Below are 26,983 nucleotides of genomic sequence, written 5' to 3'. Positions count from 1 at the left end.
TGCAAGATTTAGCACATAATAACCGATTTATGATAGTAAATTAATTCATTTTCCGAGAGGTTCTTGAAGTTGAAGTATGTATGCAATGTCGAACTCCCAAAATTGTTTACAAACACAGTTGTAAATGCCACATTAACTATTCAAATATCAAGTTCCAGTTTCGTGCGAATCCTGCTAAACCGAACATAATTTCTGATCAGATTTTTCAAAAGCAATGACATTTGACAGGTTTACAAAATGTCCAAAATCTCAAAGTTTAATATTGTCCAAATACTGAACAGTAAATTACATGTATAATTTTAGCATTTCACATAAAATATTGTGAGCATGACCAGCTATGTATAGTCTAAACAGATTGTGTGAAGCCTGAAAGGCTGAACCTGTTATTTATCTTTATTATTTTTATAAACATTGTGTGTATTATTTTCCAGATGACTCAGCGACTTACATTCAGACGTCGCCTGTGTTACAACACCAACAGCAATAGAAGGACAGTGTAAGTAATATAAGAAAAAAGAGTAAAGCTAAATAATATGAAAGTGCAAAACCTTTTTGTTGTATTTCTATGTAAATTGGGATATCATTCAAAGGTCTAGCAGAATGTAATAATAATGTGTTGGTACAGGTAGGACTGCTTGTTGAAATAGCATGTGGTATCTGCATTTGAGGAATGATTAATTCAGTCATGGCAGCAGGAAAAGTGCAAATGAGAGCAATTTTTTACTAAATCAATAGACTTTTTTCATATTACCGACTTTTGACTCTGGTTTATATAATTTATTGACAGGTTACCTACGACATCCTGGTACTTGGTAAGTTAAGAGAAACATAAAGAAGTTGCATCAAACATTTAATCAGTACAATTTTTTGGGAAAATATACTGCTTCATATTTTATTTACATAACAAACTCATCAGTAAATAGTAAAGTTTCCCCTCAAATCACACAGATTAAATGTTCAGCCTTCACGATAAACTTTTGAGTCCACAAGGCCAAAGTTTAATTCTTCAAAAGTTTAAATTTGTTTCTGTTGGCTAGTAGAGTAAAATTTTACAAGCCATGGCTGTAGAACTTGTTGTTATTAAGCATGAAGACTAAATGTTTGATGTTACTTCTTTGCCTTGCTCTTAATTGATTGAGTACCACGATTTCGTAGGTAACCTGAAAAATAATATATTAAAACCAGTCAAAAGTCGGTTGGTTACTGTATATGAAAATAGTCTTTTAAAGATATATATATGGGTTTATATGAAGAAAGAATTAAAGTACTTAATCTTCCTTCTCTTACTCGCAGAAGGCTAATAGATATTATGATACAAGCTTTTAAAAAATTGAAAGGAAATAAAGATAAATATTTGGTAATTTTTTTTACTGCTATTAGGTCAAATATCTGTGGGCTTAAAAAGAAGTTTGTGAAACTCTTTTTTTCCTAAAAAAAAATGGTGCTTTTAATAATTGTTATAGACCCGTCATTAGGTGTCCTTAAAGTCATAAGAAACGAGTGACCGGTGAAAAATAATGTTCTTCCAATTCTTAAACCAATGCATACAAACATCATAAACTTAGTCTTCTGTGCTTGAATTTATCATTTTTTTCTTGTAAATTTCGTATAATCGTCATTTTTTTTTCAATCGGTCAGTGTTGTTGTGAAAATATGGCAGGTAATTAAAGTTCGTGTTTTGAAGCCGAAGTTTAACGATTGTCACCTGTTTGTCAACAATTGACGAAAAATAAACAAAAAAGCATGGAATTTGAGCACGTGTTTAACATGTAAATTCAGATAATAGTTTATTTTAAGGACATCCATGCGTATTGTGGTCACCGGATATTTACGAGATGTGTCACTGAGGTCACCTTGCATACGGAAAATATATCGGGGGAATTGCTTGCTGGAAGGAAGCAATTCAAATAAAGTAAACTTCTTCTAAATATGAATAAATTAACGAATTTTCTTCAGAAAAAAGTATATGTACATAAGTTTTACAATGAAAACTATCCATTGAGTTATAAAAAACATATGCATTAATTTTTTTTGATTTGAGGTTTCTTATGACTTTAAAGTACCAGTTCAGTAATTGATAGGACTAAAAAGAATGGGATCTCCACATTGATCTCAGAGGTAACAAGGGCTATACTTTAAAGACTCTTTCTGTCAAATATGTTTAAATACACCTACTTCATGCAATTGCAGTAATTCCAAATATATTTATGGACCCATTTCCCATGTTATAACAGGAGATCTTAACATCGTTCAAGACCGAGAGTTAAAATCATTTCTCAGTAAAGGACCTAAATATCGTCCCCCGTCAATTATTAATTGGAATGAGTGTCGTAATATCATCCACGACTCACTTCATACTTACTGTATGAAATGGATAAAACGGGAAAAAGCTGACAAAAAATCTTTGGACTCTTTTTTTAATTCAGTAATGAAGATAGTTGATATACGTATTCAACATTTTAAAGAACATTTTACTATTAACAATAACCACAATAAACCTATTTCTCGTATCAAACATAAACTAAAAGAACTAGCCAAGGAATTTGTTTTTGTCCCGGCCGATAAAGCTGCTAATAATATTATTATTGTCGACGTAAATTTTACATCGAGGTTCTGAAAAAGGAAATCACCAATTCACCAACATTCCAACTGACTCCATTTTCAGAAAACGAAATCTGTAACAAACATAAACTTTTAGCCACCGCTTTACAAGCAGAGCCAAATACAATGAAAGTTCCAACTATGTATTGGCTTCCGAAGCTACACAAAACCCCTTACAAATATAGATTTATTTCGTCTTCAAGCCATTGTTCAACTACTAAATTGTCTATTATTCTTACCAGCACACTTGGTACAATTAAAAACCTTATAATAAATTGTTCAAATAAGGCCTTCGAAAATAGTGGAATAAATTACTTTTGGAGTGTCAAGAACTCGTTGGAAGTACTTGATAAATTGCATGCTTATATTGGTGATTTTGAATCTGTTCAAAGTTTTGATTTTTCTACCCTGTATACCACATTGCCTCACATTCTCATTAAGAAAAAATTCACACACCTAATTAAATGGGCATTCAAAAAATCAGAATGTGAATATATATGTTCAAACTCTTTTAGGTCATTTTTTAGTAGCAATAAACAAAAAAACTATGTTAATTGGACATGCTTTGATACTATATATGCCCTTGAATTTTTACTAGATAACATTTTTGTTCGCTTTGGGGATTCCGTATATCGTCAGATTATCGGAATTCCAATGGGGACTAACTGTGCACCACTTATTGCGGACCTCTTTTTGTATTGTTACGAGTTACAATTTATGACAAAAATAAGCAAAGACCCATCAAAACAACATCTGATAAACAAATTTAATAATACTTTTAGATATTTGGATGATATTTTGGCTCTCAATAATGACGACTTCAGTATGTATATTAATGAAATTTATCCTGGTGAACTCACTTTAAATAAAGCTAATACTAACAATGACCACTGCCCTTTCCTCGATCTTGATATCTATATCACTAACGGAAAGCTGAATACTAAAATTTATGATAAAAGGGATGATTTTTCATTTCCTATCGTTAATTATCCGTTTTTAGATGGTGACGTTCCCTTGTCACCATCTTACGGTGTTTATATATCTCAACTTGTACGATTCGCTCGTGTATGTAACAATGTTTTAGATTTTAACGAAAGAAATTTATGTATTACTGAAAAATTATTACACCAGGGTTTTCGATATCACAAACTAGTCAAAACATTTACTAAATTTTATAGGGGGAGGGTTGAGATCTCACAAACATGTTTAACCCCGCCGCATTTTTGCGCCTGTCCCAAGTCAGGAGCCTCTGGCCTTTGTTAGTCTTGTATTATTTAAATTTTAGTTTCTTGTGTACAATTTGGAAATTAGTATGGCGTTCATTATCACTGAACTAGTATATATTTGTTTAGGGGCCAGCTGAAGGACGCCTCTGGGTGCGGGAATTTCTCGCTACATTGAAGACCTGTTGGTGACCTTCTGCTGTTGTTTTTTTTTTTTTTTTTGGTCGGGTTGTTGTCTCTTTGACACATTCCCCATTTCCATTCTCAATTTTATTGTAAAATTATAGGAATGTAAACTAAATCTGACATGTTATGTATGAACATCATAAATGAAGTATTTTATACTAAAAATTATTTTTATTTACAGGTCCAAGACTCCTGGTAAGTTTTGAAATAAGATTCTCTTTTGTTAAGAAGTAGGAAGTTTAAGAAAATATTTGCTCTTTTAAACATTTACCATTGATAAATTTAAAATTGAACAATCCATATTACTTGAAGCTTAAGAAAATATATTTTCATTTATACACTGTTCGTATTATGCCCTAAGTAAATGGTTTCATAAACAACATTTGGCTAAATTCAATCTTATATTTCAATGTTTATATCATGAAATGTGTTAAGGCCAAAATAAAAATATATGTGTGGTTCCAGTTACATACTTTTAAATAATAGGGTTGGTAGGTCGGCAAATTTTTTTTATTTTTTTTTTTAATTTAATTTTTGAATGTCAAAATCCAGAAAAAAATCGTGTGTTTACTGAAATTGTTTCCAGTATTATTCACACCCCAACCGGAAGTCCGCCATTTTACCTGTGTTTAGTTGTAAAATAAACAGTTAGTTAATTTTGTTGCATTCTGTTATGAATTGTTGCATTTTAGCCATAACAGATACTTGTGATGGAAATTCATATTTTTTCTGAAATGAATAAAAAGTTCTAGGGTCGGTCGGGTTACTGGAACCACACATATATTTTTATTTGGCCTTAATATGCTCATAAATTCAATCTTGTACATAAGCATACAAGTTACAATTATTTGTTTTAACTATATCTTATTTGAGAATATTAAAGATTGATACAGTGTTCTCCCCAGGATTTTTGGATAGTGCTGTGGTAAGCGCGTAATTTTTGACAATTCTCAGTTACTTTGTCGCGGCGCTCCTCTTGTTTGTAATTGATTCTGTTATGTGTTTTTCTTATATTATGCTATTGGTCTCTTGTAATAATGTCCTCATAATGCTCATGAAAGTTACCCCTTTGTTTGTTAATGTAATATTGGTCTGATATATATATATAGAAGAAGAGGTTTTTTTTTCCATTGTAAATTCATTTAATCCTCATATTATCTGTGTAGTTAAACCCATAGAGAAATTTTTTTCCATGATGGGTCTATACCAGACTGCCTATGTGAAGCTTTCTTAGCACTAATAAGTGATGTTGCAGAACATGTAGGACCAACAATAAAGTCATTGTCAGCTTCTGTGTTAGGTTTTGTAACCCATTATAGCAATGTACTGTTAACTTTACAAGGTTTGACAGGAATTGACATTTTTTAGCATAATGATTTCTTATTTTTCTGACCTTAACATTTTATAATACCAGGTATTCAAATGGCTTCATTCAAGCTGGACATCGAGTAGGTGAATTTCTCAAGTCGTATAAGCTTAGGGTTTGTTTTTCTAATCATATCCTCTCTAATGTTTTCAAATGGTAAAATTCATTACTGTAGAACTGCTGACTAAACAATTATAAGTTAGAATAGGTGATACTACTTCAAAGATTTGCTCATTTTTGGGGTTCTTATGGATAGTAAGACTCAGTATTATAGACCGAAACGACAAATTAAATCAAAACAATTTAGTGACTATAAAACAACAAACATTGTAGATATTGTATGATGCTAAACCCCCTAACGGGAAGGATTGTGCCTGATATTCATATGAAGAAATCATTAATCTTTCAATCAGTTTAATTGAAGTCTGGAGCTGGCATGTCAGTTAACTGCTAGTAGTCTGTTGTTATTTATGTATTATTGTCATTTTGTTTATTTTCTTTGGTTTCATATTCTGACATCAGTCTCTGACTTCTCTTGAACTGAATTTTAAATGTGCGTATTGTTATGCATGTACTTTTCAACATTGTCTAGAGGTATAGGGGGGGGGGGGGTTGAGATCTCATGAATATGTTTAAGCCTGCCACATTTTTGCGCCTGTCCCAAGTCAGGAGCCTCTGGCCTTTGTTAGTCTTGTATTTTTTAATGTTAGTTTCTTGTGTACAATTTGGAAATTAGTATGGCGTTCATTATCACTGAACTAGTATATATTTGTTTAGGGGCCAGCTGAAGGACGCCTCGGGGTGCTAGAATTTCTTGCTACATTTAAGACCTTTTGGAGACCTTCTGCTGTTGTTTTTTCTATGGTCAGGACTGAGGTTGTTGTCTCTTTGACACATTCCCCATTTCCATTCTCAAATTTAAATTTGCTCAAAACAACAGCCGGTGCTTCAAAATTTAACCTAGCAAATCCGATCAATACAAACTCATTCTTTGTAAGAACCATACCCGATTGGAATAGACTACCAGACAATCTCGTGTGTGCTAAGACAATTGAGAGCTTTAAAACTTCGGTTGATCTAACAACTTTGGACTAATTCTCCAGCACCTCCCTCTCGTTGCCACTGATGCCATATACTGGCCCTGAAATGTATTAAATCAGATTCAGCCCGGCAAATTGTAACAAACTCCTGTGTTTGATCGTTTTGAAAATCATCATTTGTTCAAAGTTCTTATAACAAGTTTGTGAGTGTTGTTGGGAGATGCTGTCAATTTATTTGATCTCATTTCATTTCATTCATATATGCCTCCAGAGCTCCAGATAAGGATTCACAAATTGGGGTTTTTACCCACCATTTTCTTATATAATTTGGGTGATAAAGTTTTTTTTATTGCATTATCAATTCCAGTTCACCCCTCATGTTAATATCAAATTGGGTTTTTCACCACCAAGCTCCTTAATGTATTGGGTTTTTTCATCAACACAATATTGAATATTTAGGCAATATCAACCCCAGATTTTTTTCCATCTTAAATATGTTTCTTTCTTTGTTTAGCTGTTTTATTTGGTTTAGGGTTATTTGCTAGCTGTTTTATTTGGTTTATTCACTGAGGAGCAATATTAGGTTCAATTTGTGTCCCGTTTTAAACCTTCTGCCAGTTTTGTGTTTTCTTACAAAAATTGATATGTGTATTCACAGGCACTTGTCTTGTACCTTTATATAATAAATTCTGAGACCAGTGACAGTGCCTGTATATGTGTATTCATGAATTAACCGTAAAATGAAATAAAAATAATATAAGAACTCTAATTATACATGAATGTTTTTGTTTTATTCAATTTACATAAATCTAGGTTTAGTTGTCTTTTATTAGAACTTTAGGTTTCTGGTGCTTTATCATGTCATAATTGATTTGGCCTTTCACTTTTTCCAACTAATTTTGTTTTTGACGAAAACCCGATGTTTGATTGCAATGTTCTTTTTAAGGTATGCATACACGCCCGTGCGTTCGATGGACGCTTCCTAATAAAACTGGTTGGGTCTTGTTATCATCAGAACTTTCCCTCAGCTTTTCAAAAGAAGCAGAAAACATGCTTCTATTCAATATTTTTATCGGACATTCACTTTCGTTTGAATTCAATGTATGTTATGATAAATCCCGAGCAATTCGAAACAAATATGACTTCAGTGATATTGTTGGCTTTTTTCAAAACTACCTCTTCCCTTTTTTATTGGGGAAAATATGCGTCATTTTCATCAAATTGGGAAATTTAAAATTAACCATGAATTTGACTGAAACTTCAATTTACAGAGCCATTTTCAAGAGTCAAACCCTGCTTTAAAATAAGACCTCATTTTGTCAGTGATGATACATAAATAGACCCTCAAATCTGCAAATAGCGTGAAAAATGTTTAAATGAGTGTTTTTCAGTTTATATTCATGCACAATTTCTACTGAGACAGCACTGTTTGGGGAAAAAAAAGTCTTTTTGGGAATAATTTTAAGCCATTTTTTTTTTCAAATTGGGATTCTTCTCCAGGGGAAAAAGCCTTTATTCTCCACTAATTTAAGGCAAACAATATCACTGGACTTCATGACACATGCTAATGGATAAACGCCGAGAAGATTGAAATGTTTTCAAAAACATGTGTACTTATTGAGCAATGGAAAACTCCAACAGGGACCCATTTCAGCTACTTGATGCAGGGATCTATTTTTAGGACGAAAGGAAATTTCCAATTATGAATATTATAAAAAAAGATTTACGCAAAGACTGTAAACAGATAAGGGTAAATAACGTAAACTGTAGCCAATAAAAGGGTTGAGAACTAATGTTTTTGGCATATAATTGGGTTTCCCTTTGAATTAATTGGGTTATTGAACCCAACAATGGGCAATTGCATTGGGTTTTTTATTATTTGTATTGCGTGATCACGCAAATACGCAGCTTATCTGGAGCTCTGTGCCTCGTTATATTCTTTTAATTAAAAAATAGATGTCAATGTTGAAATCTTTGTTTATTTGGATCTTTCAAAGTCGCCATTTTGTAAAATTTATTAGACTTGTCCTGCACAGTTACTTAATACAACAGAAATAATTCATTCAGAAATAGTAAACCAGTCCTGACGGCAATCGATCATATGATTCAAAGTGAAAAATAAGCTGGAAATTTGAAAAAAATATGAAAAAAATAAAGCGACACGCTTGCATTGGATAGCCCTGCACACAGTGAGTGCAATAGAACAGCAAGAAATTGTGATATCGCTGAAAAGCACAGTGCTAAAACGGCCTGGGGAGAACACTGTTGGATAAATATTGGTTTCTATTTTAATTAATTTGATAAAATTGTAAATTTACAGGTGGAAAACTTGTTTACCTGTACACAAAGAAGGCAGGTGCAGTACCAAAATGTGGTGGCTGTAAAGTTAAATTACATGGAGTAAGTGATTAATATTTAAGGAAGACTATTTGAAAATGTTTAAAGAATTGTTCCAGAATTATCGAGATTTGATGTCTGACATACTATGATGAACTTTGAAAAAGGGGTTTAAAGGATAGAAATTTCTCTCATAATTTATTTGCACTGAATTTTGCAATAAACAACTGCAAGTGTGCAGCGATCCTACCAGTTTACATTTATTTGGTTGAGGAAATATTTCGATTTTACATTGACAAAATTCCTCATGTCCTGATCTGCCAGATGTACAAAATAAGAGGCCCAAATTTACTACATTAGAGAATCCATTATAAATCTTGGGATTAAAATAAAAATGGAATGTACCAAACTATTTATTCAATGTATGAAGTTATCCTGTCAATTTTCTTCTTTATTTTTTTTATGAGATCTTGGGTTGCCAATCTTTAGTAACGGATTTGTTGGATAAATTTATTGGGGATCATTTATGTTGTGTACAGTTAACATTCAAACTTAGATATTAAACAAACAACAAGATTAATATTGAACTAATTGTTATTTTTTTTCAGGTTACTCCTGCAAGACCACAGGAACTATCCTCAATGTCAAAGAGACTAAAATCCGTAACCAGAGCTTATGGAGGGTCTAGATGTCATAAATGTGTCAGACAGAGGTAAATATCACATGTTAAAAAACATTCAGGAATGACACCCAAGTCATTTCACCTAATTTGGTCAATGCAATTTGGTTAAAAGATGGAAGTGGAGAATATTTGCCAAATTTCGCTGCTAAATTTTATTTCCTGTACCCCTATACAGTGTATGGTTCTCTGCGATTTCTTTGAGGGTCATTACGAACATGTAAGCTATGAAAATGTTTTGAATACGTTTTACTTCCTGGTTAAAATCAAAACTAAAATTGTGACCATTAAGCAGAGAATCTTCCTGCGCAGCGTATACACTGCAGATAAACACAAAGATTGGCAATAACCTATTTAAATACTACAGATTTAAGAACCTTAACACAGTTTCCCATGTTAAATTGATTGATTAAACTAGTAATTGCTTTATACTGCATCAGCATTAAAAGTCAATATCTCTGTGATCCAATGTTAAAGGTGCATGATTTATAAGTAAAGGACTAGATTCATTTTAAATGAGTTTCCATACTAATATATCAACAAAAAATATTTATAGAATATAGAAGACCTGGATAAAATTGTATCTGGTATACAAATGACTCATTTTATGAAGTTTAATATACATGTATCTGTCGTCCTTGATCTCTTTTTCATAATTTTTTTGCTATTAAAAAAAAATGAACATCCACATTTCTATCAAGTTGTTATGAGGACCACTAAATTTGATACAAAAAATCATTGTGAGGTATATTTGGTCTGTTAGACAAGGTTACCTTGACCTTATTTTGTAGATCAGCAACATATTTGTGATTACAATGCATGTTGGTTTCTCAAGCTATGAGCAGTAGGTCAACTATCTGAGGTGTGTGGCAAAATTACAAGATGAATATATGTTCAGCTAACCTTACCTTATTTTATGGTTCACCAGTCAATGTTTAGTATTTGTGATGAGTAGATATAGGATGTGGTATGAGTGCCAATTAAAGCACTCCCCACTCAAGTCTCAATTTGTTAAAGTTAACTAATATAGACCAAAGCAGGCCTTAAATACATTATTTTGATTGGCTAACAGAAAATTCCCGTGTCATTATGAATTTTCACATTCATGACACACGATTCCCCAATAAAGTGCACAGTTCATGGTCATAGCAAAAAAATGTAAAATGCATTAAAAGTTTAACAAGCATGATGACAAGTGTTGAATGCACACATTTTTAGAATGAAGTGCTTCACTGCTTCATACAAAATGTACTTTGGTCAACCCTTTTACTCCCCCAATGAATTTACAAAATGAAGCATTCAACTCTTAAATAATTGGAATAACCTTCATTTAAATGAATACACCTCTTCTATACACATGATACAAGTTGTTTATTTCTATTTTCAGAATTATCAGAGCTTTCCTGATTGAAGAACAGAAAATTGTGGTTCGGGTGCTTAAGGCACAAGAAGCTGCAAAGAAAGCCACTAAATAAATCTATGATCAAGACATTATATTTTATGATTTTTTAGCCCACTGGCTGTTGAAAAACAATGGATATACAATATATATCATTAAAAAAATAATAACATATGGTAGGAATGCCAATGAGACTTCTATCCACCAGAGATCATATGATGAGATGTAAGAAAGTATAGAAATAAGCAGATATGGTGCCAGTGCCAATGAGACGACTCTCCTTCCTAGTCAAAATGTGTAAAAAGTGAATTATTTAGTCAATTTATCGCCTTGATAATTAGCATAACTCATAATGTATACTAAGCAATAAACATTTCTCCTCTCCATTGACAAAAAGTAAAACCATTCAAATGAGAGAGAAAAATCAAATACAATTATAGATTGAGCTGCAATATAAAATCAACACACCCAAATGACTGAACCCTTTGGATAACTATTACAGGAATTAGTGTTTTTTGTACATTTAACAACAATTTTTTGATTATTTTAATGATTTTGTCAATTTTCTTAATAAGTTTAATAAAAAAAAACAAAAAAAACAATGATCAGCAAATTAAGATCTACATACGGAGAACATTGGAAGGCTCCTAATGGAGTTATTGGACTTAAATGACAATATGGTAACTAATTTTCCATTAAATTGCCAATTATCTCTGAAACAAAACAGCAATACAAGATTAACAGAAATGCCTCTATAACTGAAACCAAATGATTAAGGGGGTTCTCTAAATATAAGAGATTATGTTTTTGCCAACTTGTCTATTTATGAAACTTTTGCTAAAACAGTCATAGAAAAGATGCACATGTAAGAATGGATCAGCACAGTATAATCTACATATCAGTCAATTGCAAATGTCAACGGTGTCCCTGTGAAGTTATTTCCCTTGAATGATTAAATGTATTCACTTTTGTCAAAAAAGTAGATGTGGAGTTGTGGATAATAAAAAAGCAAACAAGACCCAACAAAGTCAACAGGAAAACTTAATACAGATATCAGAATGCATGTTCTGAATGTTGTGATACTCAACCAGTTGCATTACGTAATAAGAACTTTTTGGATTAACAGTAGAATGTTGGCCTTTAAAACTACTTCAACAGTTTGCTTCTCCTCTTTAAAAAAAACATAATTTATTTGTAGATACTAAGGACATGTTTGTGTGAATATCCTCCAGAAATATTCATAAACTTTTGTTTTTGAGTGATGACCCTATGAGCTTAGGAATCTGGCGAGATTTTGTTTGCCAAGTGATAATGTGGGTGTTAAAAAAGGGTTGTATTGCAGACTGCCAAACTATTATAGGGTTTGTCTGACTGGAAAAATTTTTTTGACTTTTTTACTATATATTCAACCAAAATATCTTAAATTTCTGTGTCTGATTTTTTGTCTGACATTTTGTTGGTCAGACAGTTTGGGATACAATGGTATAGAATGATTCCAGGTGCCTGACTGGCATGTTTCATCTGATGAACTAATTTTTATAGTTGATTTATTTGTTAATGATACTATTCTGAATATGTGAATTGGGTCAACTTTACCAGTATTTGATAGATATTTAGATTGGTTGCATTATGTACATGTCGGTCTTGCTCCTATGTCCTTGATCTCAATTTTGTGGTTCATTAGTAAATGTCTGATCTCTTATTATGTATTCTCAAATACCAAAAGCAATAATGTACATATTTTTGGTTTAAAGTGTACATGTCTTCCTGGCCTTGAAGGCATAAAACTTTGCTCAGTGCTTGGAGCACAAAAATCATGCTTGAAACATGAAATCCAGCAATTTGATTGGTTGATTTTCGAATCTTGAGTACAAAAATCATGCTCAAAAGTTTTATGACCGTGAGGCCTGATCTTGAACTCATTTGCATGAATTCTAAAGTGTACATGTCTTCCTGATCTTGAACTCATTTGCATGAATTTTTGATGTTTCTAATTTATTAGTTCAGTACATGCATAAAATATTTTTGACTGGGTCATTAATCAACTATCAATCGATTAATCATTCTTCAGAAACTGTTTGAAAAAATATATATATATATATTTTTTGTTGTTTGGAATACTTGCTTATTATGAGTAACACAATAACTATATTAGATACATTGTAGCCTTTAAAGGTCTATATGTCTGTCACACAGAAATTTCCTGACCTCATTTCAAGGATTAGTGATCAAACATTCACTGTCAAGTCTGTATATCATATTCTAGAAGAAATATAGGTCAACTATATTTGGTGTGTGAACATGCCAACTGGCAGTTATCAACCGACCTTGACCTTTATTTCATGATCATAGTTCATTGATTTAGGTGTAGGGTTTGTGTGGTTTGTTATATTTCTCGTATACTTAAAACACTATATTTGCCGAAATTGGTGTGAGGACTGATTATGTGCTGTGTATCTTCTCTCTGGCAGGTTTCATCCAACTTTGCTTTTATTTCATGGGTCAATGAAAAGTTATCATGTTTGTCAGTTTATCAGATACTTTAAACAATATGTCAACTATATTCAATTTGATGTTTTATATAATGTTTATAAGGTGTACATGATGTCAGCATGACAAGGTTCATCTAAGCTTGAACTCGTGTTCATAGTACTTTAATTAAAGTAAATGTTTTGTGGTCAAGTCCATATCTCAAATGCTATAAGCAACAGGGTCAACTTATTGGCGTATGGAAGTGGTCATTGGACAATGTTAGTTTTTCATGGTTTTGTCAGTTTATCCGATACATTAACCCTTTAGCCCCCAATCCCGTCTGTAGGCGGGATGGTGACAACCATTCTTTGATGGCCCGTATGACCCTCCATACTTTTTTTAAATGCCCCATCTCTTGGGAGCGAATGAGTTCAGCAGTAGAATTAACTACCAGTATGTTTGGTGTAAGGTAAATATGACTGTCTGGACAGTTTCATCTTGACCTTGACCTCATTCATACCTGTAAACTGTCACTATTTGTGGGATATTTCCCCCATGGAGGCTCCCAAATTGAAATTTGAAAGAGCAATTTTGTCCACAATTTCAAACAAAACAATTAATTTTACAATCACTTTCAGCTAATCAAAATATGAAGAAGCTAAAAACAACATTAAAATGTATTTGAAGGCCAACTTGAAGGTTTTTTTTTTTTTAGGACTATGACAGCCATCCTGCATGCAAAACCCAATTTTGAAAAGTTGGCAGGTATGCTCATTATCATTATTTTATTATGATTAAAAAGAATAAGCAGATGCACTGTTCTTAGTGATGTTGTTTTTAGTCTGAAAATTCAAATATGATCCATACAAACTAATAGATACTTTAAAAGAACTTATTTTTAACAATTATCAATGTTATCACAGTATACCTGTAAGAGCAATCTCAAATATTGCGTTTTTTGATTTTGATTTGAAGACTTACAGTAGTAGATATATATGTAAACTGCAATATATGTGTGAGGATATTTTTACTGGGATTGATACCTCTAAAGGACATCCCTTGAAACTAGAACTATTCAAGAAAAGTGTGATTGCGTGAAAAGAAATAGTGTAACTGATGATGATACCTCATCCTGTTGTTACTGTTAACTTTTGCATTGCACAAGCTCATGTGTTTCTCAATACTGTTATAATGATGTCTTTACACTAAATCCGTTTCATGTGTACTGATTGATATTTAAGTCTAAGTGCTCAGGCTTTGTTTATTGGTTAATGTTGGCCATGAACTAGCTTTCAGTAACTGTGAGTACTCTTATTTTGATGCTTATGTGTGGTTTGTTTTTAGCCGCCTTTACAGTATGGGCTTTTCTCATTGTTGAATGCTGTATGGTGGTCTATGATTACTTGCATCCACTTAATGTCAACACTGGTTGGTATGTGTTTCATTGGAAAGCATACCACATCTCATTTTTATATGGTGTCCTATTGCTATTGGTATTTGAGAAATGTGAGGCAATAAATGTTCAATCTTTACCTCTCAACATCCTGAACATTTTTTCCCTGGTCAGTTTCTCTGTCTTTAGTGATTTCAAGATAATTAATAAAACCTGCATTTTATAACTAAGTTATATTCTAAGCCTGTGGCTAAGATGGTTTGAAGCTAGGATCAGACACATGATTTTAAACTAGACACCCAAATTATAATTTGGGCCAAATTTTGTTCATAGCGGCATAGTAGTTTCAGAAGAGTACATTTTTGAAAAGTTGACGAATGATAACAAAGTACAGTGGAAGTGATGAAAATAGATCATCCTTTGGGTCAGGTAAGCTTTAAGGATAAATTGTTACTCTCTGAGTACTGACTCATACAAGATTTAACAGGGTAGAATCTATGCATTCCTGTCAAAGTGAAGAAGAAACAAAATCAGTTACATCTCTTTTTAATTTTCTTTCTAGGAAAGTCAGTTCTACGTTTCATTTTGAATTTTTTGTCCTGTGCATGTGTATAGTTGACTTTATGTTTTCCAAACACTTTCCTCATATGTTGTTCCGTTGACTTTTTCCTGAAATAAAAAAAGAATTATAGTTTCAATTTGTCAGAAGTGCGTTACATAATAAAGAATCCTTCAAAGCAAAAATTACCTTATAAATTCTAATGCATCTAATAAATTCTATGAAAATTGAAAAAGCCTTATATTTTTCAAACTAACAGCATTAAAAACACTAGACATAAACAATTCTCCTAATTTTTATCCAAATTGTTTAAAGTGTTTTTGAGTTAATGTCCACATGTAGATGACAGATGGACAAACAGATCGACTTTTACACTGACAGCAGTACAGGGTTCTGTGAAACCCTTTACAAATGATTTAAATAGACAATATAGACAATATTTTATTAGCACAAACACATTTACATTAAATGGTTATGGCATACAAAATTAAGACAATAAACTGACAATAGTTAAATTGATTATAATTATATTAAAGTGACAGTGGTATTCACAGCGAAGAAGAAAAAGACTATAATATCAACAGTTAACACATTATTAATGTTCATGAACAATAAAAAAAAAAGAGCACAAACAAAAATTAGGTTTAAACTAATATTCCTTACAATTAAGTGCTACCAATTCCACCTTACTTTTGTTAAATTAAGTTGTCAATTTCACTGCACTTACTTCATACTGTATATAAATTGTCACTGAATCCATGAGCTAAAAATGCTTTACCATTTGATCAGTTAAATTGATGAATTCAAACTGTAATTTAGTAAATTTCTTAATTGGTACTATCATCACTACTAAGAAAGAACAAACCCTTTCAGTTATGCACAGTAATTAATTCAGTTATGAGTTCAAGAAAGTATTAATTCAGTTATGAGTTATAAAAAATAAATAAGAATATGTTACCTATAAAATGCTTTAATGCCTTTTTTGTCTAACGGTTTTTTATTTCCATCCTCATTTGTCTCCCCTGTTTCTTCTGTTTCCTCTTCAATTTCTTGTTCACTTTCCTTGAAATAAAAAATGAATGCTGAATATAAAGTTAGACCTGGTATGACAATTTAAGGTTAAGTTACAGTAAAGGGATTATTTTATTGATTTCTGTCAAATTTTGCATACATATGCAGCATGCATTCAAACTTGAATTGAAATAAAACAAAGTATTTATCTCTTTAATCTTTTGAAAAATAACTGAATAAATATTTTCAAAATAACATTTGGAAAAAGCACTTACAATTGACAAAAAAAAATCTTAAACATGCTTTCTTAAAAAATGGCAGTCATTTAAGGATGATAACTAAAATTAGGAACCAACTCAACTGACTTAGATTTTTTTTTGGCAAATCTTGATGCTGATTTTTTTTTTTTGCTCAATTGGTCAAAAATTGAAAATTAAGGGAAGTAACTCTTACAAAAAGAAAGGAAATTAAACCAACAGAGGGATATTCATCAGTTGGTCGACAAATTTAGTTATGTTCACCTAACATCTATACAATCAATGCCCCTACCTTGTTTTGACCAAGTCTAAGACCATTGTGACCAGCAAAGTCTATATCAGATATGTCAGTGATTGTTACTGTATGGTCTGGTAGATCTATAACTTCTGGTTTTGCAAATTCTTTGAAATCCATTTCTGGATTCTGTTTTTTTCTTTTTCCTGTGTATTCCATACTCTTTTTTAACAGTTCCCTTTTCTGCAAGAAAAATTAATTTAAGTTATCAAATCAAAGTGCTGGATAGCACCTCTTGGAAGTTTGCAACTGTAGATGAGTATTATTTCAAACATGTTATAGATGTGTATTATTTCAAACATGTATTTACTCACAGCTTTGATGGTTTTAACTAATTTATTATCTTTTTAGCAATTATCAACCAGATGCTCCGCAGGGCGTAGCTTTATATGACCGCAGAAGTTGAACCCTGAATGGTTGGGGCAAGTATGGACACAACATTCAAGCTGGATTCAGCTCTAAATTTGGATTGTGATTAAATAGATGACACAGCATAGGTTTCTGACACAGAATGAATGTGTTCTAATGAACTTAAAATTTTTGTTTTCTCTTAGAGCAATTCACTATGCTGTTGAATATTAATCCTCTCAAAAAAATGTTTGAAGAAATTTTCTTTTTATTTATGAAATTTCAAATGAGAAAAATTGAACCCAATTTTTTAATCACATCCCCCTTTCCCTTATTCCAAAACTAATCTCAATTAAAATATTCTAATGGAGTTTGCAACAATAACTACTCATTTAAATACATCATAAAATATTAAGATGTAAAAAAACTGCTTGTTATTACTGAATGGTAAAGATCATTTAAATTTATCAGTTGGTAGTAAAAAGTGAATATACATTGTATATTGTATATAACAAAGATTTAAGTTGATTCTGGACAAAGAGAGATAACTCCAATTAAAAAAAATGCTTGCAATAAGATATTTCTTGCTTACTATTCTAGACAAAGAAAGAAAACTCTAATTAAAAAAAAAATTTGCTATTTCACAATATTGGGAAATTAGATATTTCTTGCCATTGCACAATACTGTGCAATTGAAAAGACTTGCTATTGCACAATACTTAATATAATAATTTTAGATCCTGATTTGGACCAACTTGAAAACTGGGCCCATAATCAAAAATCTAAGTACATGTTTAGATTCAGCATATCAAAGAGGCCCAAGAATTTAATTTTTGTTAAAATCAAACTTAGTTTAATTATGGACCCTTTGGACCTTAATGTAGGCCAATTTGAAAACGGGAACAAAAATGAAGAATCTACATACACAGTTAGATTTGGCATATCAACGAACCCCATTTATTCAATTTTTGATGAAATCAAATAAAGTTTAATTTTGGACCCAGATTTGGACCAACTTGAAAACTGGTCCAATTATCAAGAATCTAAGTACATTTTTAGATTCAACATATCAAAGAACCCAACCGATTCATTTTTTGTCAAAATCAAACTAAGTTTAATTTTGGACCCTTTGGACCTTAATGTAGACCAATTTGAAAACATGACTAAAAGTTAAGAATCTACATACACAGTTAGATTCGGCATATGAAAGAACCCCAATTATTCAATTTTGATGAAATCAAACAAAGTTTAATTTTGGACCCTTTGGGCCCCTTTTTCCTAAACTGTTGGGACCAAAACTCCCAAAATCAATAGCAACCTTCCTTTTATGGTCATAAACCTTGTGTTTAAATTTCATAGATTTCTATTTACTTATTCTAACGTTATGGTGCGAAAACCAAGAAAAATGCTTATTTGGGTCCCTTTTTGGCCCCTAATTCCTAAACTGTTGGGACCTAAACTCCCAAAATCAATACCAACCTTCCTTTTGTGGTCATAAACATTGTGTTTAAATTTCATTGATTTCTATTAACTTAAACCAAAGTTATTGTGCGAAAACCAAGAATAATGCTTATTTGGGCCCTTTTTTGGCCCCTAATTCCTAAACTGTTGTAACCAAAACTCCCAAAATCAATCCCAACCTTTCTTTTGTGGTCATAAACCTTGTGTCAAAATTTCATAGATTTCTATTCACTTAAACTAAAGTTATAGTGCGAAAACCAAGAAAATGCTTATTTGGGCCCTTTTTGGCCCCTAATTCCTAAAATGTTGGGACCAAAACTCCCAAAATCAATACCAACCTTCCTTTTATGGTCATATACCTTGTGTTAAAATTTCATAGATTTCTATTCACTTTTACTAAAGTTAGAGTGCGAAAACTAAAAGTATTCAGACGCCGACGACGACGACGACAACGACGACGACGCCAACGTGATAGCAATATACGACGAAAATTTTTTCAAAATTTGCGGTCGTATAAAAATCACTTTTTTCATATATTTATCATATCAAATTTTGATATTTTCTATTGCAACCTTAAACTATTGTTCTAAAATAATCAATTATACAATGAGCTCTGTTAATTTCTTTTATATGCCTATGCTATATCTAAGGCCTGTGATTTTGTAGTATTTTTTTCCATTCATAAAGGGGCATAACTAAAATTCAAACTTGATCTTGGTTTTGTGGTTAAAAGAATTGTGTATAAGTTTTGTAAGATTTGTTTGGACACACTGAAGTTAGAGCACAGAATTGAAAACAAATTAAAATTGTTCTGCGTAACCTGGTATCTGGCCTACTTTTGCTGTTAATCACAGGCTTAAGTTAATACATCGAAAGTAGAAAAATGCTTGTTTTGACCCCTTTTGGGCCCCTAATTCCAAAACAGTTGGGACCATCATCCCCAAAATCAATCCCAACCTTTCTTCTGTAGTATTGAACCTTCTTATTAAATCTCATAGAGATCCATTGACTTAAACTAAAGTTAGTGTCAGAACACCAAATGTGTCTTTGAATGCTGCAGACGACGACGACGAAGACGACGAAATCACACCATTAGACGTTCCCAAAAAAAGTTTACGGTTGTATAAAAACTACTATTTTTAGCCATGTTAGACAGGGTCATCAGACACATTTTCCAAAGTAGATACCTTAATGATAATTATGGCTAGGTTTGGTTAAATTTGGCCCAGTAGTTTCAGAGGAGAAGATTTTTGTAAAAGTTAACAAAAACAGAAGACGGACGCCTAGTGATGAGAAGCAAAATTGGCCTTTGACACAGGTGAGTTAAAAATTGTCAGGATTGCTTACTCTCTGCTTTGATTCTTTCTTATCTATCTTCATTTGACTTTTTCGTTCATCCTGAGCCTTCTTTCTTCTTTCATTTTTTCTCTTCCTAAATCCTGTCAGGAATTCTCTAAAAAGATCAAAAATCTAAGATTAAATTAAAATCTCATAAGGAACATTCATGCCATGTTTGGTTTCATTCCATTCAGTGATTCTCGAGAAGAAGTTCAAAATGTAAAATGTTAACGATGACGACGGACGCCAAGTGATGAGAAAAGCTCACTTGGCCCTTTTGAGGTGCTGACCAAGTTTTGTTACTTTGTAGGCAATCCATCATCCAAGATGGCCCCCAGCGGGGGACTTAGTTTAACATAGGACCCCATGGGAAATGCATACAAATGACCTCTTTTAGAGATATACTATGACTGCAAATGAGACAGCTATCCTCATACCTTCTATCTGTCAATAACTACTGGGGAATTTCCCTTATGGAAGCTACCAAATGAAAATATTGAAAGAGCAATTTTGTCTACAATTTACCTGGAAAACAAAACTATCAATTGTAGCATGGGTATACATGTATTATTATTAAAGTATAAAGACGCAAATAAACAACATTGATATAAAGTTAAAGCTCCCTTTAAAGAATACAGAGCCATCTTGCATATAACACCAACATTGGAATTTTGAAATGTTGAAAGGTAAAATGTACCAGGTGGTCCGAGAACACAATTAATTCGTAGTGCATTTCTTTTAGAACATAAATGAAAATTAAAAAAATCCCACCTGCGCTTTCTCAATGAAATTTTTACAGTGTGTTGTACTACTTTTGGGACAAATTATATCAAAAATATAGAAAACTTCATCGCCTCTAACTCAAAATATGGACAATTTTGTGTTTAGGGTGTCTTGAAATCTTTTGACAGCTTCCGAAGTGCTAATTTTTAACCTTTTTCAGCTGGACCAAATCACTACTTTCCTGTAAAATTCTGGACCCAATTTTTTTTACAGTGTAGTTTCACCCCCCTTCTTACAATTTGAGGCATTAAACATGGAGAAATAAATTTGGAAGGGGTATAAAAATTATTGGCAATTAACCCACTGTTAACACTAGGGACTATATTCGTGAACAACGAAAATCAAGGGACGACAATTGTGGTCTCGGACCTAATAGGATAGAAATAGTTGACAAATCTTAGAAAAACTTGGTATGACCAAAGTTTAATAAATTATAACACTGCTTGCAAAGTTTCATAACAATAGGATATATATTATAGACAATATGTTAAATTCTATACTCATCTTTGCGTGTTAAATTTTGACGTTAAAATTGAATAATTTCAACTATCAACATTTTGGGCTTTGAAAATTAAAATATTGAAAAAAAATACTTTTTAAATGTCCTAATATATCATTTATTATGTACTAAAAGAAATAGAGTACTCATTTGATTTATCAGACTTAGCATAATTATTCAAAAGTCAAATTTATATCAGCCTTGGCCCAAAAATTTAGGTTTTTCAATGAAAGGGAGCCTTACATGAAGATGTAATATTTTCCAGCAATTTTAAATTTGTGAATCTTTTTGGTTATAAATAATCTTTACATATGTATTGAATGTACTTTAAATGGAAAGAAAAGTCACACACAACATATCATATTAGTTTAAAAGGGTCTTAAGCCAAGTAAGACTGGAAAAAAATAATGGTCAATTTATGCCGTGCCACATATTTACATTAAAAAATACATATTGAGGCTATAAGAAATAAAAAATTGTGTCTTTTTTATCATTTCTATACTCATGTGACATGATACAACAAATCTGAGCACAAAAAGGCTCTTGCAATTAACTTTTCTTACAGACAGTATGGTCTGATACAAAGATTTTTGCCTTTTTAATGAAAACTTGAATGCAATTTTAGTCTCAACAGGCTTATATTTAAACCACTTGCTATCCTACAGAAGAAAAGAAAGATATTATGTGAGATGGAACAGGTACAATAGACATTGTAAAGTGCTTTTGATACAAATTTAGTGAGGTCTTTATTGTGGACTTCAAAATTTTATGTACCAAGAACCCCACTTTTGACTTCATCCAAACAGGGCGTTAGACAAGGGTCATTTATACAACACATTTTGTACATATTGTCTGAGATAATCTTCTTTTCTGTAGATTCTGAGTTCATAAACAAGTAAAAGAACTAGACAAAGTCATAGAAACACAAGTATTGACACATGAAAACCTGTCAGATAAAAAGTCAGGATGCCATGTATGCATCAATATTGAAAAAGCCTTAAAATGCCTATTTTGACCATAAAATGCCAAAATTGGTCATTTTTGCAGAAATTCTATAAAATAAAAGTTTAAATCCTTTAGTTTCATGCTATTTGACAAATTGAAACCACCAAATCATTTAGGGAAGTTGCAAAAGTACAGATTCTATATTTACAGACTTCACCTCTTAGGTCCGAGAACACAATTAATTCGTAGTGCATTTCTTTTAGAACATAAATGAAAATTAAAAAAATCCCACCTGCGCTTTCTCAATGAAATTTTTACAGTGTGTTGTACTACTTTTGGGACAAATTATATCAAAAATATAGAAAACTTCATCGCCTCTAACTCAAAATATGGACAATTTTGTGTTTAGGGTGTCTTGAAATCTTTTGACAGCTTCCGAAGTGCTAATTTTTAACCTTTTTCAGCTGGACCAAATCACTACTTTCCTGTAAAATTCTGGACCCAATTTTTTTTACAGTGTAGTTTCACCCCCCTTCTTACAATTTGAGGCATTAAACATGGAGAAATAAATTTGGAAGGGGTATAAAAATTATTGGCAATTAACCCACTGTTAACACTAGGGACTATATTCGTGAACAACGAAAATCAAGGGACGACAATTGTGGTCTCGGACCAGGTATGTGTCCTCCAAAGTAAAATTTAAAATTAAGTGGACTTATCAATTATCATGATTATAGGCAACAATAAAGATTGTTTTTGGAAAAATAGAAAATGTTTCAAAATGTTTATCATTTTTATATAAAGGATAAAAATAAGAATTTTATTAGTTTAAAACCCAAGCAATAGGATTATTACTAAAACAAACCATGACAAAATATATAAGGTGATCATAACTCAATGTGGATATGAGGAGATTTGGAAACCAAGTTACTGGTTTTCAAATATGTATATCAGGAATCTCCATGGATGAAAATTAAACGATGAAGGAACTTTCACCATCACAAATAGTGTCTACGCTGTACAGTGTAGCGTGATCAAAAGTATTTCATCCCTCCATGTAAGAAATAGTGAACATGCTAATTCATTGCTTATTTAAATTATATTTTTTTGAATTTTCATTATCTATATATAGAACTATCAATATTTTCATTAATTGCCATAATTTGTAACCATTCAAATGCCAAGCCTTTATGCTCCTCCCTAAGCTGAGAACGACCAAAAGCTGTCATGAAGGTTCCTATGTAGTTTTCTTGCTGTTTTGGGAATAGTTTTGGGGGGTTAAAAAACATGTGATTTTTCATGGACACTCAGTGACAAATTCAGAAGTCATAAACCCATTACCAGTATGGCTGATATGCAGAAACAACAAAATGATTGGTACAGGTTATGTAAAAGGTTGAAGAGATTTATAAAGCAAACATTGACAAATGAAACAGTTTTTAATGACTTTATCTAGCGAATTGATGCTATGAAACATGCATCTTTCAAATCTAAATATAAAACGGAAACGCTGATGTATTCATTTGATTATAATTCTAATATGATTTGCATATCGATAAATACTTGAATTGGATTGGTCAGTTAGATTTTTTTTTTTAATTTACACTTCGATAAACCATGTTTCCGAAACTACTTTCGTCATCTATTCATGAGCGATACAAAAGCTTGCAGGGATCCCGGGATTTTCGGCTAATAGTCTTTATCAGAGATTAAAAAACAAATGCATAACAGTTGTGTCTATTTCAGGGCATATATGACAAAAAAGAAATAAAATAAATACACTAAAGCTATGAAAATGTATAAATTTAAAATTCAAATAAAATTCCAAGAACTTTCAATTTCATGGATAATTTAACGAATTTACGTCATGGCAAAAGAGGACGTCATACAAATGAAAATATTCATTGGACAGATTGTTTCTTTACTTGTGTACGCTTCAAATTAGAATATTATATCTAATTAATTAGAAGTTTTGGAGGTAGGTGCTACATGTATTTCATTTAAGATTCCGTTGCAATTTTCGAACATTTATGGATTTTAGAAAGTCAATAGGGCAGCCAACTCCTTAGTTACAACAAGTGTTATTTAAAAGTCGCTATTATTTGGCTTAAGAATTATAAGGATTAAACTTTTAAAGTAATTCTATATTATCATTACAGAAGTACAGGAGTTATTTGCGATGAAATAATATTAATGTTTACGTCTTATTTTGTACTTCTTAAAAAAAGAGGGATGTGGATTGCGGAAGTCAAAATAAAGCATGTGTTCGACATGTTCAACTGTTTTCTTTGTAACTGGATTATTAATTTATTTATTTTATCTAAATTATCATAAGCCTTTGCTGAAACTTAGTTGAATAATTCAATAAATGAATCGTATATCTTCAGATAGTATTCTCCTAGCTGTCTGGTCAAGTTGATGATCTACCTGTACAAGCTCAAATACAAGTGATTGGTGATATTATTCCGGATATCCCTCAGGCGCTAGAACTGTATTGGATTATAATATAAAAAAAACCTAAGGGTTATGCAATTACATACATTTGATTATAATTGCTAAAAAAAAATGGCGTCAAGCATAGCAGTTTTGAATGATGGCGGACAACCACAACAACAATTTAACAATGTGGTGGGTCATTTGACGATGGTGCAAGATATTTGAATGATGCCACTGAGGCAGTGCACCATCATTAAACAGGCCGTGGAGATCCCTGCATATATTCTGACTGTAAACTTGGCAATACTTGGTATGATTTAATTACATGTATCTACAGCTGCTACCTGTCGATTGTTAAATTAAATCATCTATCTGAAAGTATCTGGAAAACAGAATATGATTTGACAAACGACTGAGCCTTCACAGAACAAATCATGATGACCCTTTTTAGTCTGTACAAAACAGTAGAAAATTAAACCAACCGAAGATGTGAGCGGTTAAATTGACAGCACACATGTAAAATTTAAGCGGAGTCAAGATCTGCTGGATAGAATATAACAAAAATGTCAATTCACAAAAGTGGAACATAATTTTTTTGTGTATAGTAAAGATATAAATATAAACATGATAAAGGTTTAATTCATTTACATTTATTTTGTATAGAGTGGGGCACTCATATTCCCCGTGAACACAATTTCGCCGTTTTATGATTTTGAGGTGTAAAAACTTCAAAGGATGGTTGAAATGGAATAAATATGCCGTTAAATAATATTTTTATCACAAATCTGATTATTTTTGAAAATGAGACCAAATTTCAGCACTCACGGTAAAGGACCGAAAAATGGACAACGATTTCAGCCAATTTCCTGAATGACAAAAACGATTTCAAAGAAGCATTCCTTAGTAATTCTTTGACTAAATTTCAGTTTTTTACACCTTTCAAATGTCTGCTATTCTGAAAAGAAATTTATTTGATAAATATTGTTTAAAGTTGCAGTTATTTGGTTTTAAATAGATATGTTTTATATACCATGCCGACTCTAAATAAAGCTTATTTATTATTTATGTAAAAACGGCGAATATGTGTCCCCCATTGACAAAAAAATAGGAAATTTCAAACACCCTTTAATCCAGCTTTTCAGATGATTTTACCCAAAACAAACACGTTTTCAGGCTAAGAATATTTTGCATTTGAAGTTATCTTCATATAGAAATATCAGTTTACTTCAAAAACATAAAGACCTGAACATAAACTGAAGAAAACATGGAAAGATGTGGCGAAAATAGGCACCCCACTCTAGAGCTATGTGCCTGTAACATGTGTAAGGCTGTATCAAATAATGATTTTGTGTGAGGTTTGTGCACAGGGGTTTGATACAAAAGCCGGGTTTACTATCCATACGAACCGCTGTTTTTTAGGGGCTCGTATGGATAGTAAACCATTGTAACAAACCCCTGTGCTGTGGTTTGTGTTGCTCAGTCATAATTTCTTTTTATAATTTTAATATTTTGTGGACTTCTGTCTTCATAAGCTATGCAAAAAAAATCACTGTGAATACTTACTCTCTGGCTTTAACATCAAATACAAGTATTGTTTTTGTTTTTCTGTTCTTTGGTCTTTTCTTATTTTTCTCAAATCCCATGTTTTATATTTTTCAAGCTTTATAAAGAGTTTGATCTGCTGAAAGACTGGATATTTAAATTTCGGCCTATAACATACTCGGCCTATAACAAACTCGGCCTATAACACAATCGGACTACTAGAAGCCCTTCAAGAATATAAGTATGACGTCCATGATAATGGATTTATTTTATATATAGGATATCTTATATATTATAGGAGATATCGGATATAGTGGATATATATCCTTTTTAAATTTTCCTCGGAGTTCAGTATTTTTGTGTTTTTACTTTTTGTTATGGAGACATGAAATGAACAAGAATTTAAACGATATGACCTATCGATTTCTAAAAGTCGAGTTGACCATAAATTTTTAAGGTAAGTTTTTATTTAAAAAAAAAAAAATTAAATGGTTGTTGTCATCTGATAGGATATTAAAAATTTAACTCAAGTTGATGATCCATGTCTTTTTGAAAATAACAATTTCATAGACTTAATAATGATTTATCTGAAGTTTATTTTAATATTTCAACAAGAATGTGTCCATAGTACACGGATGCCCCACCCGCACTATCATTTTCTATCTTCAATGGAACGTAAAAATGGGGGGGGGGGATTATCTATTAATTTGGCATTTACACTGGAAAGATCATATCATTAGGAACATGTGTACTAAGTTTCACTTGATTGGGCTTCAACTTTATCAAAAACTACCTCGACCAAAAACTTTGACC

General features: G+C 31.9%; 2 protein-coding genes across 2 annotated transcripts; one reads left to right on the top strand and one right to left on the bottom strand.

Moving 5' to 3' along the window:
- Positions 1–412: 412 nt before the first annotated feature.
- Positions 413–10,921, top strand: LOC134725532 (large ribosomal subunit protein eL34-like). Its single transcript, XM_063589432.1, has 5 exons — positions 413–496; positions 4,192–4,205; positions 8,737–8,816; positions 9,362–9,465; positions 10,820–10,921. The coding sequence occupies exons 1-5, from the start codon at positions 432–434 to the stop codon at positions 10,905–10,907; spliced, it is 351 nt and encodes a 116-aa protein (XP_063445502.1). The 5' UTR covers positions 413–431; the 3' UTR covers positions 10,908–10,921.
- A 4,304-nt stretch (positions 10,922–15,225) lies between these two features.
- Positions 15,226–26,321, bottom strand: LOC134727205 (nucleolar protein 12-like). Its single transcript, XM_063591585.1, has 5 exons — positions 26,192–26,321; positions 19,975–20,080; positions 16,816–17,001; positions 16,214–16,317; positions 15,226–15,365 (listed from the first exon to the last, which is right to left on the bottom strand). Exons 1-5 carry the CDS (start codon positions 26,269–26,271, stop codon positions 15,227–15,229), a joined length of 615 nt encoding a protein of 204 aa, XP_063447655.1. The 5' UTR covers positions 26,272–26,321; the 3' UTR covers position 15,226.
- Positions 26,322–26,983: the final 662 nt, after the last annotated feature.

The sequence above is a fragment of the Mytilus trossulus genome, chromosome 7 (assembly GCF_036588685.1).
Source record: "Mytilus trossulus isolate FHL-02 chromosome 7, PNRI_Mtr1.1.1.hap1, whole genome shotgun sequence".
NCBI classification, from domain to species: domain Eukaryota; kingdom Metazoa; phylum Mollusca; class Bivalvia; order Mytilida; family Mytilidae; genus Mytilus; species Mytilus trossulus.
The sequence above is the reverse complement of the archived record's forward strand: the minus strand, read 5'-3'. Positions and strand labels throughout refer to the sequence as shown.

Coding starts and splice junctions, on each gene's coding strand:
- LOC134725532 (XM_063589432.1), top strand. CDS start 432: ATGACTCAGCGACTTACATTCAGACGTCGCCTGTGTTACAACACCAAC. Junction 8,817..9,361: donor GTAAAGTTAAATTACATGGA/GTAAGTGATTAA, acceptor ATTTTTTTTCAG/GTTACTCCTGCAAGACCACA. Junction 9,466..10,819: donor CATAAATGTGTCAGACAGAG/GTAAATATCACA, acceptor TTCTATTTTCAG/AATTATCAGAGCTTTCCTGA.
- LOC134727205 (XM_063591585.1), bottom strand. CDS start 26,271: ATGGGATTTGAGAAAAATAAGAAAAGACCAAAGAACAGAAAAACAAAA. Junction 16,318..16,815: donor TTAGACTTGGTCAAAACAAG/GTAGGGGCATTG, acceptor TTTTATTTCAAG/GAAAGTGAACAAGAAATTGA. Junction 15,366..16,213: donor GGCATTAAAGCATTTTATAG/GTAACATATTCT, acceptor TTTTTATTTCAG/GAAAAAGTCAACGGAACAAC.